We start from the raw sequence: 24,805 nt of genomic DNA on the forward strand, positions 1-24,805 counted from the left end.
CAATGGATGCAGTGTAGATGTAAGTAATGACATAACTCTGAAAACATAACTAGTGGTGGCATGCCCATAGGGAGAAGGTGGAGTCCCACCATAAATATGAATCATTTAACAAATGATCACCTTTATAAAGTCCTTATTCACAACCATTTTACATTTTGACATACTTTTAAAAGTTCTCTTCAAATTCTAAAGAACTCTTTTGGATGACCAAGTGCGATAATAACTCAGTTTAGTTATTATTGCACCTAATGGTTAAAAACAGGAACCAGGAAAAGTGCTAATAGAGGCCCTTTAGTGTAGTCAATGATACAGAAGGTACAGAAATCTTTCTGTTATAAAGCAAAGACTGGGAGCAGGAAACTGGGATTATGGAGTGAATATCCATACATCAGGTGTACCTGTGCACCAGGGTGACCTTGTTTCCCTACACAAAGTATGGAAGTATGACTTTCTACAAACTGTAATTCTGTCATTATTAATGTTGTTCTATCCCTGCTAGAGTCACAGAGTGCTGCTGAACAGGGCAGCTAAATGTTATGTATACCATTTATATATGTATTTACATATGCATCATTTCAGTTTACATCTAAAGTGTTTTTGTATGATAATCTTAAGCAAATACAACTAGGTTGAGAAGATCTGTGTAACAAAGTTTTTTGTTAAACGCTTTTCTTATGCATCACATAAAGTAACCCAGTTACACCCTTTTTACTAGACCACACTGAGCAGCTCTGTCCAAAGTGTACCAGTTTTCACAGAGAACAGTCTGGCAGTCATGTGCTGACATAACCCTTTAACAGAACACGACGAGCTCCTGCTCGAAGCTAAGAGACAAGCTGCAACCTTGCGTGGTTCCTCGTTAATCTGCTACACAAGCAGACAGACAGCATTACTAATCTGCACTGCCTGGCTTTGTGTATTTCTTGTCCAGTGCATTTCAGGTCAAGTTCACATTCCTTCAGGCAAGTGTAATGCAGTGGTGAATGCTCACTAGCTCGCGATCTGGAACCTTGCTTTAGGGCAGAATCCAGTATTGACATTTTCTTGATGTTGATTTCTGGCTTGAAGGCAGGAATTTCAGAGAGAGACAGAGTTTTGGAGTTGTTTTAAGTATCTGTTAAAAGTTTACTTGTGTACTGTGACTTGTGTTATCTATACATGTTAAATGTAATCACATTTAATTAAATGCAGTTTTTATAATTATTTTTTTGTTGGAAATTGTCATAGAGAAGGTAGGTTATTTTGCAGTGCATGTAGATACAGTTTGAGTGGACACACAGAAGGATCATTTTTGATGGAAAAACCAAGCAACAGTGTCAGTCTCAAAACTTTGTGTGCTGTTCTGGATCACCCAAAACCCATGGGGTGAGCTGAAAACCCCATGTGCTGAGATCCAGCCCAGCACCATCATATGGCTTTGATATCAGTGGAAAAAATGACTCTGAATTCTCCCATTCTCCTGACCATCTTTACTCATACAAGTGTGCAGGCTTACAGACACAAATACACTTGCACATACTTTCTGCTCTGAATAGTGTTACGTATTGATATCTCAGTAGGATGAGCTGTGGGTAAATTATGTCTATTCATGAATTACTGTTGTACAGTGAAGGAAAGTATATGTATTACTAAAAATTTCCAGCTGTACGTATGTCTGTATACATTACAAGCCTATTTTTTTATCCATATATTCTGTTCTGCAAATGATTGAGCTTAGTGCATCGATTGCCTGTTTATTTGTTCTGTTATTAGGATTATTAGGAATAGTTTGTGAACCAGATGTTTAGTGTAACCTATTATAAATAGTGTACCATAGGGCTTGTTGGCTCTGGACCCATGACTTCTCATTTGTGGTTACTTGGATGTTGCTTCAGAGGTTTAATACGTTATGTAGCATATACATGTATGTATGTATGTATGTATGTATATGTATGTATGTCTTGTACCTAATAATATATTTAACTACTTATGAATTATTTTATCATTCACTGATATTCAGCAACTATCTGAATATTTCTGTGTGTGTGTGTGTGTGTGTGTGTTCAGATTGTTGCAGACTATCAGTGATCAGCATTGTGCCATATAAAGAATAGCATAATGAATAGGTTTCGGATATAAAAGTGCCAAAGTAGTAGGTCTAATTGTATAATGGGTTCTGTAAACAATTATTTTAAAAATTGTTCATTTTACTGGTGCAGCTGAGCTTGACCACAGCGTTTCATTTGTATGATGTCTCATCTTCTGGATGAACTTGAACTCGCGTCTGAGTTTGGTTTATAGTTTCACATGAACTGCACTGTAATGGAAGGACACTATGCAAACCACACAGGGCTGCTTTGACTTCCTGCTGAATGCAAAACCACACTACTGAACCATTCATCAATGTCCTGTGCTCAACTTGTATACAAAGGCTTGTATAAAGATGCATGAAATGTGGTTTGTCTATCTACATTACTTATAAATAATGCCTTACTTAGGACAAGTTCCACTGCTAATTGGAAAGTGGGTCCATTATGCTTGGGGCTACAGTAATTTCTGAGGTCAGTCAGCTTGAATAAATGCTGCACTTTTACATTTAAGAAGAAAACTAACATTCTTGTGAAAGAGCTGGATGTCTGTAGCACCAACTGTTTTCATTTTGTGATTGGTGTATAACGGACAATGTAGTGCACGATGAGGGAAATAAACATCTGATAATGAAGCACTTCCTGTTTTGGTGTTGCTCTGGCTCTCCTCTGCTGTCACTGAGAGCGAAATCACAGCACGAAAGTTCACCATGCTGACAAGAAGCATTCAGCACATTTTCAAGAGCTGATGATCCTAACACATCACACACCTGGAGGCCTGGAAAATTAGGGTAGCACTTTCCATCGGTCAACTTTAGCATTGCAAATGATATACAGTGGAATCAGGGAATTTCTCATCAGGTCTTGAATAAGTGGCGATGTGAGGGAACAACTGTATAGTCTGCTGCATTTCAGTGTGAATTTGGGAGGAGGGGGAATTTACTTTGGCTCAAATCGAATAGCCCCCTCCCCTCCCCCTTTGTCAGAAAGGGATGATAAAGCTAGCTCGGAGGACAAAGGTTTGTAGCTTTTTTGGCAAATACTTTGGAAAAAGGCATAAACTTCTCAAAATCTCTCTGAAGGCACTTTTATGAAGACTAAACCTTGTGCCCGACCTTGAATCACTCAAGCAGCTGGAAACACTGTGCGGTCGGATGTTAATGTGTTGCATACAGGCAAGTAAGAAATCCTTCCCACTGTGTGATAGGTTAGTAACTTTCATTCTATGGGCAAGGTCTGTACTTCCAGCTGTAGTTGTTCCATTTAATGAACACTCCATGCTTTGAATAAAAAAGTTATATGTGCCAGAGTAGGACGGTTACTTTGTTCTGGGTGGGTCTGAATGTAGAGATCTGTAATTAATTATTTTAAGCACAGTTCATTTTACTGGTGCTTAGATGTCTCTATTACAGATTAGTTTCTGTGTAGCTTTAGCTTGCAACTATTGTCTATGTCAGGAGTGTGCATCTTCAGTTCTAGAGGCTCACATCATTCTACATTATATATTGCTGATAGCTCTGTGAATGATGCACAAATTCAAAACTACAGACACATACAGATCTCTCGTACAAACCCCTGAGCTGCGAGGTCAGTCGGTTGTCACTGTAGTATTGGATGCTCAGTCAAGATTTATTAGCTTTAAAATACATCTGACTATTTACATTTCCATGGAAAACGCTATTAAATTGATCCGGCTAAGTGGAAAGGTAGAAAATCTGCCTTCTGTTTTCTGAGAGGAACTTTATCATTCCTCTCCTGCAGGTTCATTGGGAGGATAGCTGTCAACATTAAACTGTTACCAGGGTAACCCAGAGCTGAAAAGTCGGCAGCAAAAGACTTGCGAATTGAGAAAAAAGAGGGGGAGCACATGGAAACTGGAGTGTGCCATGATCATCCTGGCCAAAACTAACCGTAAAGTGAACAGGAAATAAATTCCCCCAAGCCTGACCCCAAAGGCCCATATAGCAAGCATCTGCCTGCTCCTATGGAAGGAACGCTATTTCATTTTTTCATTCAGTGTGATATACTGCCACCAAAAACGTTCACCTTGACATTTCCTAGAAATTCAGACTCACGATAAAACATGTTTGAGTGTATAATAGTGTGTCTATGCTTTGAAGCATGGAAATTGTGCTTAGTGGCAAAAGCAGATGTGTTCACAGAAAAACGTCTACATAATGCATAATACGTGGTTTTTGTGGTAATTCAGTGTTAACACAAGTCAATGTAATTATCGCCAAGCAAATGTTTAAACATTTTATAAAGGTGAGTGTCAGACAGGGCTAGTCTTGTTTTACACAGTAGTACATATCTCAGAGACAGTTGTGCAGTGAAGGGAAGTACCCTCTGCTGTAGTGAGTAGCTTAATCTGTGCCATCTGCAGTTGTGCTTTTTTGCTGTTTCTGCTCAAGTGCATAGAGGAGCAGTTGGAGAAAACACTCCTCTAGTCAGAAATCATGGATCACAGCAGCCTGACTCATCAAAAGGCAGGGTGTGTATGATTGACTGAGTGTGCGGGTGATTGGTGATTACACTTTGTGTCAGGCCAGAGCCGTGTGTGTGTGTGTGTGGTAAGAGTCATAGCTTGCACCACTGCCACATGGATGTCTTTTCCTTGGCAGTACTTGTTTGACGAGGGCACATGGATGAAGGGAATTTGCCAGTCTTTAAATTAGGAATGAGGTTTTTCTGAAGCATGGCCGTTGCTGTGTTGGCCTGCATAAACATTCACAGACTAATTTCAAGTAAAAATGTCAGTTTCAAATAAAAAGTAAGCCCTTCATTTAGCTTCTTTGTTTTTGGAAGGTGTTAGGTATTATTACCTGATGACACTTTTAATGTTGGGATGCAGGATTATTTTCACATTTTTACAGTAGATCCTAACAATTTATTTAATGAAACACCAAAACCCCCCAAAAAAAGCCAATAAAAAAATTCATATAAATACCAGTAGGCTGTGGAAAATTTTGAGGCTGAACAACTAGTGACTGTTGCTAGTTGATGTGTTGCAGAAACCTGTTTGCACCACACATTAGTTTCTGTAGAGACATTCAATCCACTGACGTCCACTGATGCTGATGATCTTTATGTGAAGCAAGTTTAGAAAGTTTACTTGAAGGCAAAATAGGTTAAGTAAAAAGTCCATATTTTACTTTTTCAAAGTTGTCTTGAATGGTATCTGCAAACCGATCAGCCATAACATTTAAACCAGCTGCGTGTTTACCTGTTGAGGCAAGGACTCCACAAGACTCTGAAGGTCTTGTGTGCAGTGGTATCTGGCACCAAGACGTTAACAGCAGATGTCCTTTAACTTGTGAGGTGGGGCCTCCATGAATCTGACTTGTTTGCACAGCATGTCCACATATCCCACAAATGCTCGATTGCATTGAGATCTGGGGAATTTGGAGGCAACACCTTGAACACTCTGCCATGTTCCTGAAACCATTCCTGAACAGTTTTTGCAGTGTTGCAGGGAGCATTAACCTGCTGAAAGAGGCCATTTTAGAGAATACCTTTGCCATGATGGTACTTGTTCTACAGCATTGTTTAGGTAGGTGGTACATGTGAAATTAACATCCACCTGAAAACCAGGACCCAAGGTTTCCCAACAGAACATTGCTCAAAGCATCATATTGCCTCTGCCAGCTTGCCTTCTTTGGTGCATCCTGGTGCCATCTCTTCACCAGGTAAACATCGCACACACGACAAGCTGTAATAGAAATGTGATTTATAAGACCAGACCACCTTCTTCCATTGTCCCATGGTCCAGTTTTGATGCTCATGGATCCATTGTAGGCTATTCCCTGAAATTGGTGTTTGTTTTTAGGGTATTTTCACACTTTAATACCTGAGTCTGTGTCCACTACTGATTTATGTAGGGAAGGAGCTCATATTCACAGACATGCTTTCACATTCAAGAATTCCATTCAGGTCGATGCGTGATTTGATTGCATCTACATACATCATTGTTGTGCATGCAGGTTTGTGAAATACAGGCATGGCATTTCAGCGTGCAGCATTTGAAGATTTTACGATTTTAAGCTGGACAAGCCAGCAGAAGACAAGCATTTTTTATCCCATTACTACAATCCTATAAATGTCTGGTGTTATGTATTAACAAGACTTTACTTCTCTGTTGAACTTAATAAGCATTTCAGTGCCATCACAAAAGTAGAAACAGGAAACAATGTGACCAGTTCAAGCGATTGTGTTACGTTTCTTATCTTTCTGAAGCAACTTGCTTGAAAACAGCCTTTACGCTTCACCAAAACTTTGAGAAAACTGCCCGAAAAACAGAAATCAATGCTAATTTGATGACAACATATGTCCTTTTACCACACTCTATTACACATACACTAAATGTGTCATTGATCAGTCATCACCCAGTTTTGGTAAACGCCATGAGACAGTTTGGAAATCTGGTTGAAATCTCCATGCAGTCATATGAATAAATGTGAAAATTTTGAGGTAATTATAGTGCTTATTCGAAAGTCTCACAGGGCTTAGATACATTCGCCTGTTTCATAGCCTACCTAATAATTGTTGAATGTTAGAACACAACACTGTGAGGAAGTTGTTGGCTTTTGTGTGTTATTTCATTTCATCATTTTTTTACTGGGAAAATTGTTTTGGATATTACCCCACACACCACTGAAAGAGATGAATTGGAATGCTTACAACAAATACATCAGTTGTTGCATTTGTCAGTTCGGCTTGAGTATCTTATAATTCTTGCTTAGTAACAATATACACCAAAACTCTCTCACAGACATCTGTCGATTTAGAGATGCCACGTGTTGGAGGGAGGAAACCAGAGTACCCAGGGGAAATCCCTCAAGCACAGGGAGAACACTCAAACACCATACACAGGGTGGAAGCAGGAATTAAACCAACAACCCTAGAGGTGTGAGGCAAACTTGCTAACCACTAAACCACTGTGTGCCCTGAATATTCAGTATTCTTTTAAATTTGCTGCTCTCTCTGCCTGGAATAAGGAGCTGATTAGATGCTTTTTAAGTAATTTCAGATGACTTGGAGAAGAAACATCTGGCTGTATAATGGTTGCATAATTCAATTATGCACCGATATTGATATTGTTTTCTCATTATACATTTTATTTTATTGAACAAGTATGATGTTTGCGTGTATGTATGTGTGGCTGCCTATGTTGGCTAGGACGTTCTTGAAAAAGAGTTTTTAAATCGCAATGTGCTTTTCATGTTTAAATAAAGGTTAAATAAAAAAGACCCCACCCAAACACACACACACAAAAAAAACAAATCTAAAAACATAAAATCCTTGTTTTACACAAGTGCATGTATTAGTTCATAGCTCCAAGATGGAATCTGTTTTGAACTTGATGTAAAGACTAAATGCATGCTTCCTTGTCAAGACATATTGAAATCTTTCTATCCACGTCATTGCTTCATTAGACAGATCAGAGAGGGTAAATGAAATTAGAAGTGTGTGAAAACTGCTTCTCAATGAAATAATATGCATAATCACGTGATCATCCACAGCAAGTGGCAACAGTGGATTTGCTTCAGATGCTGCAATGAGTTTGGAAAGTTTGGAAAACAAGAGTTGAGAATTTTTTCCATATGTAGATGTTCTGCAATGTTTTTCTAGTCCTCATTTTTGTAGACCCCAGTAGTTTGTTAGAAAATGATCAAGAATAATAACAGTGGCTTATTGGCATCCTAAACTTTGCTAGGCTCTAGGGTTTTACGGTTTCTTAGTCGGGAGTCAAATGATTTATTAGCTTTCCCAGGCTGAATGATTAAAACAGTTGAAGAAAAAGTGTGCATTGTCTGTTCACCAGTCCAAGACCTGAGTTGCACCTCACAAAGTTTCCTTGGCTAAAATGATGACGATCACTCACTGTGTCTCATCATAAGTAATGCTTGCTGACAGGATAGAAAGCAGGGTTAGGATGTATTATAGCATTCAGTTCAGGACATCCTGGAGTTTAGTATAAACAAAACAGAACACGATGAGGTGCCATGATGAGCTGACCATGATTCCTGTCAAAGTACGAGACCTCCTTAACACGTCAAATTCGTAAGCACAGCAGTAGCCACGTTGACCCCTCTGGCATCTCTGCAACAAGATGTAGGTATGTAAATCTTTCCAGTGGGAGTCCCCCTGGAAGTTACTCACACCATACATAAAGGATTTTCTCCATGACGTGTTGAAAGTGCACACAGATGCTCGGCACTATGTCAGGTTTCAGACCCCTTGCTGTTCAAAATGAGCAAGCAGAAGCCAAGAGTTCATGCATGGTTCATTTGTCAGGTCCATTCTACTGGTTAGAACTGTATGACACAAATTCTCCCAACACAAAAAAAAAGCCCAGATGTCACAGAGACACAACAATGGAGCCACTGTTAGCACTCAAAAATAGAGAGATTTCCTCCAATTATGTTAATAGCGGCAGGTTATTACAATGAAATCCATATGGAGGCCTGGCCTTTCTCAGTCTTCTGAGTTTGTGGTGTTAATCCTATCGATCAGCAAGGTTTGGACAGATTGACAAAGCTGTTTTGTGGAGGTGTTTTTGTTAGCCTTGCTTTTCCTGCCTGACTCGTTGACTCAAGTGATCTGCTGAACTGATAGCTACTAAGCAAGGAAGTTTGAAAGGGTCTTGAAAGAAAGAACACAGGGTAATTTTCTTTGGACTGCTGGATAATGTCGATGAAAAATTCCTTTCCGTCACCAGGTAAAGGAGGCAGGGAGATGCCTTGCACAGAAGTTGATTTAGATTAAACATTAAGATGAATTTATGCCTGTGTACCTTTGTTTTTTCCAACCTTCTCATCTGAAGCACATGTGGAAACATCTGGGCTTTATTTTTGTCACATTAGTTATTAAAAAAAGGTCTGCCTAAAGATAATTGAAGTTGCCGGATTAATGATTTGCTACATTTCTGATGAACGAGCCCTCTGTTTTATGGTTTGATATAAAACCTTTACATACTACCTTTATTTCTTTAAATATCTCAGAGATACAAATTTAAAAAATTCGACATTTGATATTTTTTTCCTTCCATAACACATTTATCTGAGAAGGTTATGCATGAGACAGGAGATGAGACTACCTAAGCTAGCAAACTTTATCTAACGAGACAGTTTGAAAAAGTCACACAAATGGTTGTACATGTGTTTTGTGTATTACACTCATATTTTTGACCATTTGCACAGACCCATGTGCTAATTTGTCAGGTCAGTATATTTATAAACCATTTAAGGAAAATGGATTATGTATAATGCAGTGTTGTTGTTTTTTTTTCAGTGGAACATTAGGATATAATTTTGTAGTTCGTTTGCTTTTGGTGTAAAATAATTATAACACAGTGAGTCTATTCAATGTAGAGCAAATGAGTTTTTCATCCACACTGTGTGCTTTGACTACAAGTAAATGTCCATCATATTAAAACTGTCATTACACAGGAACACAATTAGTGTGAAAAGTGCATAAGATCCGAGACGCTTCCAAGAACACCCGTGCTTTGCCAAAAAATGTGTAAAGCAATGTCATGTAGACAGACAGCGAGTGAAAATGTTTGACAAGAATTTGCCAATTGTATTAATTCAAACACCGAAAGAAATTTAACTGATTAAACATGCATTAGGTGCAGTTGGTACCTTGCATAAACTGTCAGCTGTTTAGCAATATTGCATGTATAACTTTAATATTTATTACACTGATATAACAGGGACTTAAATGTAGAGTGTACAGAAGTTTAGCCCATTTGAAATGTCAACTCTGTGTAAACAGGCAATATTCGAGTTTCCCTGTGTATTTTTATATTGAAGCAAAATCACCCTAATGAGTACAGGATTATATTGTTTTGCTTTGCCAGTAAAATATCATACATGTCTCCTTTTATTAATAGTATTTAGAGTAATTAGTAATGATTCTTATTTTGTTTACTGTGATGGAGAAAGTCTACAAAGAGATTCATAGTGGAAAATATTGCAGTCACTCTCCCTAAGTGGATCTAGATTGATATAAATTGAGATTGTCACAGGTAATTAAAGACAATTACTTTACTACCTTTAGTATTAGTTCTTATAAAGTAACTTACATGGTTTGACTTGTCTTTTAGCAAGTTAGAAATTACAACAAACACATAGTGGTAACCATAAAGAATTACATTCTAAGTAACTAAACAAAAGAAAATAGTACAGGATATGTGTAACTGGGTAACACTTGTAATAGTGGATTGCATTCATTTGAAATACTATGTAGAAATAAACAAGGAAGGATTTTTCCCCAGTGAAGTGAATTCCAGTAAAGTGCAGGAAGATTTAAGCAAATAGATTTTAAGATCAAAAGAGCCCCAAGCAGCAGTTCTAGTTTGATGGATGCCCTGCTTGGTTTTTCTACAAGTGGAGATTATCCTAGTGGCTGAGGACTGAAGTTGGGGATTGAGAGGGAGTGTGTATATGGTGTGGGTTAAAACTCGGCTGAAACATGAACCATACAAAGGCTAATGATGGTGCAGATGGGTTGCAAAGTCGGCTGCTTCTGCTCCCTCTGCTCCAGCCGTGCTGTGTTTTTCTTGGCACGGTCCAGCCAGTGGTGAGCAGATAGTTTTATGTAATGCACAGCCCGTGGACTGCTAATCTGCTCATGCTAGGCTGCTAAGAGCCACTGAGATTTAAGGCCTGCTTTACTGTCCACTTGTTCAAGGTATAAGTGCGGTGTTCAAACTGCAAAATACATATCCATATGGCACAGAGAAGCAGGGCAGATGTGCTGTGGTATTATTCCAGTATTAGCAGTTTATGCATATTTCAGAAGTTTCAGAATTGATGTTTTTTTAAAAAAAATGTTCTGCTAAGATGTTTCACCTGCAAATATGCTGCATGGCTGCTTTGGCAGGATTCAAGTGATTACAGCAAATTACTTTTTTTTGCTTACTTGATGAGTGGTCCTCGCAGACACATTTGTCATGTGTTGAACTTCTTTCCTTCCTTTCAGAACTGTTGTCTCATAAGAGAAATGTGTGATTGCTTCAACTGCCTTTTTTTCAAGGTTGAAAGGATTTTTGGCTCTGCAACCACCATCTGTGAAACAGATCCTTCCACTGAGGTTTTGACAGTGTTTCTTGCCATTTGCTCTAAAGCACTAATTTGCTAATATCCAACTTAGTATTAGTGTAACTATAAAACCAACCCCTAAATGTTATTAGAAATTATAACTAGTTTAATCTCTAGCTAAACCTGTACATGACATCTAGCTGATAAATATCCTACTGTAGTACTAATGTGCACTTGTCTCTCATACACTGCTCAAAAACATTAAAGGAACACTTTAGAAAACACATCAGATCTCAACATTACCCAGTCCATATCAGTGTAGATATCCAGCATGATATTTTAATGCTGGATATCTATACTGATATGGACTGGGTAACGTGTTGGGAACGAAAGGATGTCACATCGTTTGATGGGAATGAAAATGATCAACTTACAGAGGGCTGAAATCAAAGACACCCTGAAAATCAACGTGAAAAAATGATGCAGCTGGCCAGTCCATTTTGCTGAAATTTCATTGCAGCAACTCAAAATGGTACTTAGCAGTTTGTATGGCCCCCATGTGCTTGTATGCATGCTTGACAACGTCAGGTCAGATCAATATCTCAGGAGTTTAATTGATGCTATACTCTGATTAAAAAATGTTCCTTTAATTTTTTTGAGCAGTGTAGTTAGTCCATGGATCTTACCAGAATATTATCCGGCTTCCTATCCGATTTGAATTGCTTGTGTTAGATCCCTTTAATAAATGAACATTGTTTATGTGCCACTTCACTCATTGTCAATTACCATTGTGTAATTAGTAATTATAGCATACTTACATTATCAGTCACATGTGCTTAGCTTATTAGCGATATGGCAAAAAGACGCAGCTGACTTGTTGTTACTTAAAGAAGTAAGCATAATTCTAAAATCAAGGAATGTGTTCTTTTTCTGGCCTATCTCTCACAAAAATTTAACCTTGTGCCATGTATGCTTGTTTGGATTTCTATAGGACACTGACCTGCCAAAGACAAGCAGAACGTAATGAAAAATTGGGATGATTATGTTTTCCATGCATTTAGATAATAGCAAAAAAATTCTCTGGGCAAAATGTTTGTTTTGAGGTAGAGCGAGGTTGTGAAACTTATCACATCTCAACAGCATCACTGTGGCAACCCCACAGTTGCAATTTCTGGTTGTACCACAGTCATAATTCCTACACTGTATTATGTGACTTACTGTTTATAGTAGAATATTCTCTCCACTCCAAATCTATGCAAATACACTCTGCGTGTCCATATCCTCTCTCCTGTGTCTCTATAAACCTTGTTAAGTCAGTGTGGACAAACCTCACAGCTTCCCTGTAGCTTCCTGGTATTGGTATGTCAGTGCTCAGGCCACCAGCTGTTGCTGCGCTGGCATGGGAAACATGTGAAGTGAAGACAGAGACAGAAAGAGAGAGAGAGAGAATTAGAGAGAGAGATGGCCCACGCCAACAGGAGGAACCCGCTGCCACCGGGGAAGTGCAGGGTTCGGGGCCAGGCTCAGCCAGAGGAAAGCCTTGTACTGCTATCTCACACAGGAAGGATGCATTTGAAATGTCTGCATGTTAGTGCCAGTTATAAATCTCTGCGGCAATGTGCCAGGGTTAGCATGCAAAGGAGTTAGTCTGCTCTTTCAAAAAGTGACTGTACTCAGCCATTCAGGTGTTCGGGGAGCTTGAGTGTTCTGGTTTTGCTCCGCTTCCTGTGCAAAACCTTCATCAGTCAATATAATACTGCAGAATCAGCTTCCTACTGCTTAATGCACATCTGTTAACCTCTGTCAAGAGATGATTGTCAAGAGTTCTGGAGTTTGTGGCTCCCATGTTTCTCCACCGGTGCTGGAGTTATAGAGTTTCATAGAGATACATCTCTAAATCTCAGCTTGGGAACGCAGAAGCACTTCAGCAGTGAAGGGAGTCTTCTCTTCAGAAGCATCTTAGTGAACAGCCTTGGGCACTTCTTGTCTGGAATTTAATCTCTTTGTTCTCCTAAACTCCATGTGCACATGAAAGCCAGGAAGAGGGTGCGAACAGTGGAGCCATTGTTGGTGCATGCTTGCTCCTCCAAGCTCTCCAGCACAGCCATTGGCTCAGCCACCAAGGCTACAGTACAAATTTTGCATTCATCTGCTGGAGACGACTGGGTTCAAACCATGCTGATTAGTCCTACAATCTATTTCAAATGGAGCTATATAAGCAAGCAGAGTGGAAGAATGTCTTGCATAAGCGGGGCTTGAGTACACTGGGGTGTTTTAGCTTTTACATGAATCGGCCATTTGTGTAACTTTTGAAAGTAGTTTCAATTTATATTGTGCTTAACAAACCAAGATTCTTTGTGATGACACAGTTATGAAGAAGGACTACTTTAGATACTTTGGACCTGGTATGTTTGACTAACTTTGGCATTTGTGAAAAATTTGGGAAGCAATTGTACATAAACAGGCCTTGCTGGACAGTTTCTGGAGAGTTTCTGGCTGGAACAAATCAAGATTGTCCAGAAATGTATTCTGTTAAAATATTTAGCTTTAGATTTTTAAAGAACTATTAAGCATTATTTTTGTGCCAAACTTCCATTTATATTTGCTTAGTATAATGTAAAGAACATTCATAACTTGAACTAATTTTTGCCAAATTACAAACATCTAAAAGTTGATAAAGATGAAATGCATGTATCTTATAAGATAATCAGAGACATCCCAGGTGTCATTGACTGCCTTTGGCTTTGCAGTTAATAACGTGGCTTATTCTTCATCTGTATCTCGAGCTATCCTATACATAATTGTTTTCTGTTATTTTTGTTGATATGCTGGATGCTATGTTCCAACCTGCCTTTATATTAGCATCCAGTAGTGCTGTGGTCCATCAGGGGTGGAGGTAATATCACTGATCTGCCAACAATTCTCACTGGCCATGGCATTATGGGTAGTATTGTTTGCCATGTATTGTGTGCAGGGGCCCAGCAGGGAAACAGCTGTGGCTGATGGACTTTCCAGACCTATGTTCTGGCAGTGTGGCATGTTCTGTCCATAGCCTTCATCATGGGCCAAATTTCATCATACACTGACCCTTACATTCCTCTCTCTAACTCTTTTCCTCCCTGAAGCCTATCAGTCCCTTGTTCCTAATGTCTGTCATAGCACATGACATGTAGTCAAAGAAAATAAGCCATGATAGTATTGTAGATTTGATATCATTCAAGTAGATACATGAATTAATCTGGTCCAGCTTTGAAAAACTGATACTGTGGTTGGTAATTTTTAGATACATTTGGAATGATAACGGCTGACGTGAGTTAATGTCGTAAATATGTTTTTTACATTCAGTTGTATATACTTTCTGCTTATGTGCACATTAAAGCACAATGTAATGCATAATGGGAATCTTTTAATCTATGCTCTTTCTTTGAAATGGTCATTAAAAAGAACTTAATGGAGTTTTTATATCTAAGTTAGATGCCTTTTTGTATGATGATTTGGGGTATTATTATTATTATTATTATTATTATTATTATTATTTTTACTATATACACATTTATTATATACCAAAAATATACTTAAACAAGAAAATACAGCATATTCAAAACAGTATAATTTTTTTCAACAACAAAAAATGAAAATTATTTACATATTATTAGTAAAGGCGAAACTTGTACCTCTTAGTTAAATGTTTCTATTATTTCAGTTTTCATTATTTCACAAGTTTATTTCATCTTACTCAGTCTTTGACTTACAGGACAGTTTTAATGTAAAAGGTACATTGCCCTCCATTAGTTCTACATAGAGGCAATTTTTTGGGAAAAGGGACCTCTATTTTTCTCTCTTTATCTTGAATGCACTGATTGTATATGGGCATATGTCATTTGTTTTTTTATCTTGTGTGTTTTAGCTACTGTAGTTCCTAATTTTTAAGTAAATCTAATTCATCAGCCGGAGCAATTTTACACCAGTAAACATAGTGCTTGAAAGCAGAAAAAAATAAATTATGTAACTGCTTTTGACTTAAGATTTAAACTGTAATGTCGGGATTTTAAAGACACAGGATGTGAGATTTTGGGATTTTGCTCTCTCTGGCAGTAAATTGTTGTTGCAATCTACTTGTGGAAGAACATTACATGACATGAGTTATTTATCTTCTTATTTATATATTAATCTTGTAGCACCAAGTGCACTCCACTAAATTCAAGTCCCAAAGTGCACAATACACCTAAATATTAACAACATCATAGCATGGTCGTGTCCTATTTTGGTATTTTGCAATTATTTCAGTCAGATGTGTTACAACAATAAAACAATTTGCATCATTGTGATTATCTTAATTACTGAGAGCAAAGACTCTTTATCCAGAGCTTATATTTTAGCTACTGTTTAGCTCTTGCAGTCTAGCTATGCCTGATCAAGCAATCACCAGCGCATGACCTATAGAATAAATTAGTCACTAAATGTTAACTAGCTAGCTGTAGTCATGAGCTCTAGATGAGGAAAAGAGTAGCTCTTATGTTTTATCACAGCAAGCTGCTTCAGAATGTAGTAGTTTTTGCTAATGGTTTGGCTAACTAAAATATTTTAGAGGACAATTCCTAAAATATTGTAGAGGACAATACTGTTCTGTATGTATTTTGTTCTCCAGTCTGTCAAAAAAGTTTGCTAAGAAACAGATAATATTAGCACACGAGCTAAAGCAGGCAGTATGAAAAAAGACTCAGATCAGGTGAGAAGAAGGCTTGAAGGCCTGATATACCTGTGTTTAAAATACTGAAATATTTTAGGTTGCAGGTCCTGCTGATCACCATGTAATCACACTTCTTCTGTGCTTGAACTTCGAGTGTTGGATGTTTGGTTGAGCTGTATCTGAGCTAGTATATTATTATATACAATGTTTAATTTTTACCTAATTGTAGAATTGCTTAATAGAAGCATAATGGTTTAACACAATATAGATTTTAGTGTTTCAGAAGAACTTAAAATAGGCTTAAGGCTAACAAATACAATACTAACAGATTGTTATCCGGGTTACTGAGAAAGCTAGTGTTTTGAAAATGTCTTCGGTAGATATAAAGTGAGGGTTATTTGGGTTTAAGTTTGTGTTGTGTAAACTTGTGTAATACCCCGGACAGGTGGGATCCCTGGTGACTCTTGGGAAGAGGAAGTGACTCAGTATCGTTGGTTGTAGTCATATCCTGGCAGGGACCTTTCAAGACAAGTGATTCTCTCACTACTCTGATTTAACAAAGATACGATCTTTAGATCCTATCTTTGTTAGATCTATGTATATATGTGAGATTTTTCATGAATAGTTGTATGACAGAATAATAGGTTCAGTGAATTAGCTACATCCACGACATCTATAGTGCTCTCTTATTGTGTATTATGGGTGGAATTAATTAATGTTTTGATAATGTGTCCATATAAAGAAGTCTCTGTAACAAAAACATATGTCATGTGTAAAGTGCTAGCCATTTATTCAACATTGTTGAATTACATCATGACTGATTTTACTATACACACAATTGCAAGAAACAAGAGTGTGAACCCCTGCCTCCTGCTGTAAAGTAAAGGTGCTGTATATCAGGTCTGCTCATTCTGTTATAAGGAGAGAGAAAAGTGTGTAGCCTGAGGAAGTGGGGGTGAGTCATAGCTATAGGATCTGTTCCAACAGATGTTTTTAAGCACGTCTTCTTGCTAGGCTAATATTCTGGGCATTTACACAAGGGCCTCTGCACCACATGTCTCTCAGCTTGTGTAATCTGCTTGTGAGGAGAGCCATTCCTCAAAAACAGAGCAGCTCCCTGTGTTTATTGCTCCCATCATTCTCATACTCATCTCTGCATTTTATTTCCTGACATCATCTTGGGAAATGAAAGTTTATATGACTGAAAATTATACACTAGAAACCTCAGTAACGATCTGCACTAAGCTGCTGGTTTATTAGCTACCGACACATCCGGAAAATGTACGTTCCTATGCGTCATGGTTCATGTGATTAGGTGTTATGTATAATTCAATTAAATGTAAAGAGTAAATTTTGTTATTTTAGTGACTATTAAAAGATCTAGGATTTTCCAAGCAGCTTATTTGCTGGACTTTTGTGCCCCCAACCCTCTGAAGTGTAAACTCTGAATCATGCTAAAAGCAAAAAAAACCCAAAAAAAACATAAGGAGGTCTAAAGGAGAAAGGTCCAAGCTGAGAAAGGAAACAGATAAGCTACATCCAGGCTAACTGTATCTGAATGTCATCTGATATGGCATTATGTATCAAAATTTATCTCGAATGGGCTACACCAGCTAAAGTCTCCTATATTTCTTTCCAAGTTTGACAGCCAAAAGAAAAGTGTAAAAACTATAACTTATTCCCTGGTTTTATGGTTTTGGAATCCATCTAAGTAGAAATTTGTGAAAATGTATTATAATACCACAGCATTACAGCAGTTACTCCAAAGATGGAGCATGAAGAAAATGAAAAATAAAATAAAATTGAGGAAGTGGAGCTCTTTGCCATTACATTAATTGGACATTAAATCATGCACACAGTCGAAGGGCTGGGTAGATCTTGAAAAACTATCGAGTATAAAATTAATTAGATATAGAGATGAGATATTTATCTGAAGTAGTTTGCACTGGGCCAGAATGTTTTTGGCTCTCTATGTAGCAGGAAACGCTCCAAGCTGCTAAAAGCCCATATTCAGTGGGCAACTGGATTTTTGAGAAGATGCCAGGTTAGATGATGATAATTGAACAATTAGTGTAATGTGCAAGCAACATGAGTCCATTCAGTCCATTTGGTGTCAGCAGTATAGGCTGGATGGAGCATTGTGATTGTTTGGGAGAAAGTTTTCCTGGCACATGGTAGAGTCCCTGATATCCAATGAAGGATGTCTGGATGGGCATAGTGCATCTGAACAGAGTTGGCTACACTTTATCTGCTTTTGGAAGGACCAGCATGCATGCATCATATTCCAGAACATATATCATAACTGAATGATTCCAGGAACCTGCCAGTGAGCTTTCAGCATTTCACTGGACTTTGCATTGACTAAACCTCAACCCTATCAAGCATATATCATTGACTGAATATTGACTAAACCTCAACCCTATCAAATTTTAAGTAAGTGGACAGGGTTACTCACAGCATTACCAGTATATATCGCACAAAAGCTACTGGTTACACAACTCCACTTGACTAGGTACAGTGGTAGAAAGGACATCATTGAGTCATACTTTCTAGTGTCACCCAGATGAGGATGGGTTTTGAGTCTGGTTCCTCTCAAGGTTTTTTCTCGTATTGTTTCAGAGAGTTTTTCCTTGCAACTGTAACCCCTCACTTTCTCATTAGGGATAAATATAAATTTAAATTTCAAACATAACTATGTAACTACTGGATCGGTGTACTGGAACTGTCAATCTTTTGTTTCTTCACTTGAGATGTTAAAAGTGTGGATTAGGACAGGTCTTTTAGCAGGCTTTAGCTATTATTATGAGTACTGATATTATTACTAAACACCCATTGTTGTTTTCAGTTCCCAGAATGCGGATTCTTCGGTATGTATGACAAGATCCTGCTCTTCCGCCATGACCTGAACACTGACAACATTCTGCAGCGACTTACGTCGGCAGAGGACATCCATGAGGGAGACCTGATTGAGGTGGTCCTCTCAGGTACGTTCAGGGCTTTTTACCTTGATCTACAGGAAATGAGCTCTTTGAAAGCTTTGCCAAGGGCATTTTGGGGGAAACTGCAGAAATCCTGTTTCATGTTTTCAGACAGATGGTGAGTGCTAGTGAGGTTGATATGGAACAGACTAGTGCTAACTGGATGAGACTGGAGTACAGTTCCGACACTGCTGCTCTGCGCTGGCACTGGCACACAACATTCTTTGTCAATAGTCACTATCATTGTATAACTGCGAACAGAATAGATCCCTTAAGACCTCCATTCACATTCAACTGCAGCCAAGCCCCAAGTTAATGTGAAACTTCAGTCACATCAGACACATAAACTCAAGACATTCTCTTTTATCTAAGGATAGAGGGTGACCTTCTGGCCCATATTGTTTAAACCATATAGTCTATTAGAATCTGTCACAATAATTTAGAAAATCATAAAAGCAGGGTAGACAAAGAAAAAAAACCCACTGCATTTGAATTTACAGTAGGCTTCTGGTTTTAGGGAAGGTTTATGGTCTGTTCCTGTCCTGAATGGCTTTTGCATCCTGCCCTGTGAGTGCTGCACTGTGAGCTCTGATTTTCCTGTCATTTGAGTCATCTCCACAGGGGAGTAATACAGCACACCTGCCTCACACATCCTCCTCACACATTGCACTTCACACACACGCCAAGCAGAAATGAGTATCATATTTCGGCACTCACACTTGACTAGTATTGTCCTACAGTAGCACAAGAACTGTAAACGGCATTCTTCCTTTCCTAATAGAGAAGAATTCATCATGAATAAATCTCACTGCATGTTGAATGCATAGCACTTTCACCATATAATACCATATCAGGGTATTTTGAGCAGACGCTCTTCTCATAACCCTGCATTAGTTCTGTCCGGATGGTCTCCTGTCCTGCAATGTTTGTGGTGATCAAACATCTTTGAAGGAAAATAGGCCACACAGTGTGGAGAGACAGGAGGGCAGCTTTGACTTGGCGTTCAGCTCAAAGGCAGGGGCTTGTTTTTATTACAGTAAACGACGGTAGTGCTTCTGCTGTGAAGTGCCGCAGGGATATAAGAGAGCTGCAGGACTTGAGTGTTCTGGCCCTACAGGAGGTCCGTCGGTGCCCAGTTTCACTTGAGATAGCACGTCTACAGTGTGCACCACAGTTGATTCTGTCTTAATCCTGTCCTTTAAAGTGTGTTCAACTATCCAGCTGTATGTTTTTGGATGACTTATATTTCAGCAAACATGCTTTTCTAGCACATCTATTCAAGAAAAGAACACAAAAAAGTGTCAGCTGTTGCAGAAATGTTGATGTTCTTTGTGGAGTCTATGGGTTTCTAGCTTTTGTTTTGTTTGTTTAAAAAAAAAAATCTCAAGCATGTTGGTAATTACCACAGACAATCATGTCACTTACTTTTAGTTACTGAAATGATCCTGGTTGGTGCATCTAGAGCCTATCCTAGGAACACTGTGTGAGGAACAGTGCAGGCATAAACACTGGGTGGAATTAGGCACACACTGACAGGGCAATTTATCATAGCCAGTCCGCCTACTGGCATATTTTTGGGAAGTGGGAGAACACTGGACAACCCAGAGGAAGCAAGCATGCACATGCACCCAATCTTAACCTGAGTTCAGAATCGACCTAGTGACCCTAAAGCTAAGTGTTAGAGTCTGTAACACTTCCCGCTGTACTACCCACCACAGATGACAATTTTGATATATTTTCCTGTATTTAACACTATTTACTTGAAACTCACTCATAATGAAAGTCTAAGGGAGGTTCGGATTGACTCCTTTAATATCTGATATTTTACTTTATTTTCCACACTCTTTGCCATTGTGTGTTGGTGCATTTAGGTGCTTTTGTGAGTGTTTGATTACTTCTCAGATGTTTGGATCATAGTTTTACATAATGTAGTCTATGTGGTGTTTTATGAATGCCTCATTATGAGTTTGTACCAGCGCTCTGGCATGTGACTCGCTGTTAGCTCCAGTGTTCAGCTTTATGCCTTTGATCCATGAAGAGGAGCTCACTCATACAGGGCTCATATTATTGTGCTAAAGAATCATTGTCTCTTTTTGAATTTCCTTCCAAATGTGTGGCAGCCAACAGAAATTTCTAAAAACTATAAATCATTCCGTGGTTTCATGAGTCTATCTGAGTATAACTTTGTATCTAGTGTCACAGTATAGAATAGTAAAAGATGGAGCGAAAAGAAAATGAAAAAGTCATGTACACACAATTAAAAGAGATATGTAGAGCTTCACTATGAAAAACTATGTACTGTATATATGTTATTGGATCATTAGGATATTAGTCTGATGAAGGGTGCATTGCAGCAGAGTGTTCCTGGCTCTTTCTCTCTGTCTGCCAGGAAACCGCTCCCAACTGCCATCAAGTTTTAACATTTTCCAATCAGCTGCTGATTTATCACTGATGAGTGATCCAGATGAGAAGACTTTTATCTAAAGACCAGGCATTTGATGTCACTTTCCGCTGCCACAGTAATTCCACTCGTACAGTCTTTCCAGTTATATGGGAGATGCAGGTGTATGTCATCACTGTTCACTCATTCAAACCAAAGTGTTGGGACCTGGAGAAAAAAAATATTACTACTAAGAGGCGATTACTGATCAACTTTCCAGCTAAAATTGAATCTGTCTGCTCTATAGCTGGTCTGTGATCTGTGTAGCCCATATAATTGAGCAAAGGTTCTTAAAAGATGGATATCTCTACCTCATATGATTTCCCTTGTCCTATAGGTGTCTACAGATCTGGAGTTCATTGAGAAGCTTAGATTGATCTCACAGTTAATGGACCTCATCCAATTACTGTAGCCTCATAATCACCATATACTGTACATTTGAATCTTTGTCCACTTATCTCCTCATTGATGGTGATCATTCATTTCTTTCTGATCCTCTAAAAATCACTGCACTAGAGGAACCACTACAGTTTGCTTTTTTGTTCCTTAGTTTAATCAGTTCTTATATAACAGTGCTTTAACAGTTAAAACTTAAAAGCTGTTTAGGAAGTCACCCTCACATTTGGAATCTTTTAATCAGGTTCTGATTTATACCTGATGGATGAATCAGCTAGATGACTTCACTATTGTCTAAAGTATTCACCAGGGAGTCTTTTCAGTTCTGTAAAATGCATTAACACTGTGCTGTGACTCACCGCTGAATCACATCTGTGAATCACTTTCTCTGACTCAAGACTAAAGAGTAGTGTTTTACTGTATGGTTTGTGGTTTCACCTTTAACACTCTTGCATAAGAAAGGCTTCTGAGAAGAAAATATTTTCATGATCTTTCTAAAAATTATAATATATTTAAATATCTAGGACAGATAGATATCACATAAATGTGTAATAGAGTGAGATATACTTCTATATACTATACTTCTATACTTCTGTTTTGATCAAGAGTTCAAATTAAAAATATTATCCTCACTTGTTTGGTTTAGTCAGATATGAGTTTAGTTGATTCAGCTGTTTTGCCTTTTCTTAATGAAATTCTAATTCTAATCAATCAAATCCAGAACATTACTGATGTGCCTTATAATAGTTGTACATTTAAATCAATTATTGGTATTCACTAGTCTGTAGTTTTCTCCTCTGATATTTCTACCAATAAAATTGTCTTATTTATTTATTTATTTATTTATTTATTTATTTATTTATTTATTTATTAATTTATTAATTAATTAATTAATTAATTAATTAATTATTGTCATAATATGTATTTGTCAGAATTTGTTCAGGTCTTTCTGTTTATACAGTGTTTAGTACTAAATAAATGAAAATAATAATAATAATAATAATAATAATAATAATAATAATAATATTGTGTTCTGTTTGTTTTGTTTTCTTTCATTTCATTTATGTATTGTGTTTAACCTCATCAGGGTTTCAATTCCATTTGTTTTGTTCAGTTTTAAGTTGCATTTTAATTGCAGCTCAGGCTACAGTGGAAGACTTTCAGATCCGGCCTCATGCCCTCTATGTGCACTCATACAAGGCCCCTACCTTCTGTGACTACTGTGGGGAGATGCTGTGGGGTCTCGTTCGTCAGGGCCTCAAATGTGAAGGTAATACATGCTTCTAAGACTGCATTTAAGAAATTTCTGAATATTAACTGTATGAAAAGACAAGCATGTGCTAAATACTATCTGTATATATATATTTACTATTTATTACACACAGGTTTTGCTATATAAATGTTTATTACATAGAACCTCACAAACACTTATGAGTGTTCATACAGTATATAAGAACAATACATTACACATGTGTTCCATATTGGTCTCAGAGCTGTAGCTGTCTGCACACCAAAGGCCAAAGCATCAAGTGTTTTCCAGACATAGCACCGAACATGCTGATTCAGTGCCTCTGGCTCAGGGTAACCATGTCGTGCAGTGAGATGTCTCAATGCTGTGCTGGCTTTCTCTCTATTCCATCCAGCCAGCCTTTGAAGCCCAATAGAGGGGCTTTTTGATTGGAGCACAGTATACCTTTGCCAAGTGTTGGATGTGGCCTTCAAAGTTCGCTATTGTAATATGCTTTGCTGATGGATACAGGCTGCTATATCAGACTTCATCAGTCATGCCAAGAGCTGCTTATTGTCTATAAATTTAATATAGAGGCCTTAATTTTACTAAAGCCTTATCTAAATGGTTTTGAATGTGATATAAGAGCTCTCTTTTTTTCCTGTATGCTTTTCTCTGCTCTATGTCAAGTGAAATAGTGTTTATGGAGCTCTCTAGTGGACATTTGAAAGAACTGACAAAAAGAACAAAGAATACAATAATGTCTGATCTAATGTACCTAATGAGTGTATTCCTGACATGCATGTACATTTTATGTGTGTGTGTATCAGGTTGTGGTCTGAATTATCACAAGCGATGTGCCTTTAAGATTCCAAACAACTGTAGTGGAGTCAGGAAGAGGCGTCTGTCCAATGTGTCTCTGCCAGGTCCATCACTGTCTGTCCCGCGGCCCCTACCAACAGAAAATGCAGCCGTGACCCTGGAGGAGGTAAGGAAGGGACTCTGTGAGTCATTTGAATTACATTTATTACTTCCTCTACTTTTGTGTGCCTAGTTTGTATATACAACAATAATAATGTGTTTGCCCTTTGCAATTGAGAGGACTATTTAATTCAACTTTGCTAATATTTGGGACGACGACAAGGAAAGGATTAAAAAGTCCATTCACTGTCCTTTGAGAACTGTTAATCATACTGACTCTTTGCAGGGGAACCTCCCTAGGAATTAATTAACCTCCCTTAGGAATTCCTCTGTTTCCAAGAAATGTAGTTTGTTACATTGCCTGTTTTGAATGGCAACAGAATGGCATAAATCTAAGATATTAAAAAATACAAGTTTGTACTATTACAGTTAACACAATGCAGCAAATTCCACTTTCAAATCATAGAAAAAGATATAGATATGCATAGATGACTGTATGGTTGCTTAAAATTCTTACTTTACTAATATATGTAGCTTGAATATAAGGCTGCTAATCATGTATATTAAGAAAAAAATAAGTTTCCTTTATTAGTTGCAGTGCCTCATTTGATGTAAACCTGGATGAATTGAACTTTACATCACTTCATGTTAAAGCAGAGCACAACAGAGACTCCTATGTTCCTTGAAGACTGCAGGAGACACAGATGTGTGTGTGTGTGTGTGTGTGTGTGAGTGACTTGTTTGTCAGGAATGGTAGAACACTCAAACACTTGTCTGGCTTGCAAATTCACTAGAGTTTAGTCTTAAACTTGTGGGATTATTTGAAATAGCAAATAAACTGCGCAGTGAGAGAGTAGGCTAAAATTGAGACCATGTAAAGATTGGATTTGTGTTATTCCACGAATTAAAGAAATAATACATCTTATACAACAATTTTTTTTGTCCACAGACAAAATTCAGATAAAATGAAGAAGACGAAGCTTGTTGTAACTGGCTGCTACTCATTCTACATTCTACAACTATTTGTCTGGAATTTATCCAG

General features: G+C 37.9%; 1 protein-coding gene across 1 annotated transcript in view; it reads left to right on the top strand.

Annotated features, from left to right (window-relative positions):
- Positions 1-24,805, top strand: part of prkd3 (protein kinase D3) — a 39,821-nt gene that overhangs the window by 3,099 nt on the left and 11,917 nt on the right. The window contains exons 3-5 of the mRNA XM_058399337.1: positions 18,646-18,784; positions 22,753-22,884; positions 23,673-23,830. Of these exons, the coding sequence (XP_058255320.1) occupies positions 18,646-18,784; positions 22,753-22,884; positions 23,673-23,830 (429 nt within the window). The remainder of the gene's footprint in view (positions 1-18,645; positions 18,785-22,752; positions 22,885-23,672; positions 23,831-24,805) is intronic.

The sequence above is a fragment of the Hemibagrus wyckioides genome, linkage group LG09 (assembly GCF_019097595.1).
Source record: "Hemibagrus wyckioides isolate EC202008001 linkage group LG09, SWU_Hwy_1.0, whole genome shotgun sequence".
Classification (NCBI taxonomy): domain Eukaryota; kingdom Metazoa; phylum Chordata; class Actinopteri; order Siluriformes; family Bagridae; genus Hemibagrus; species Hemibagrus wyckioides.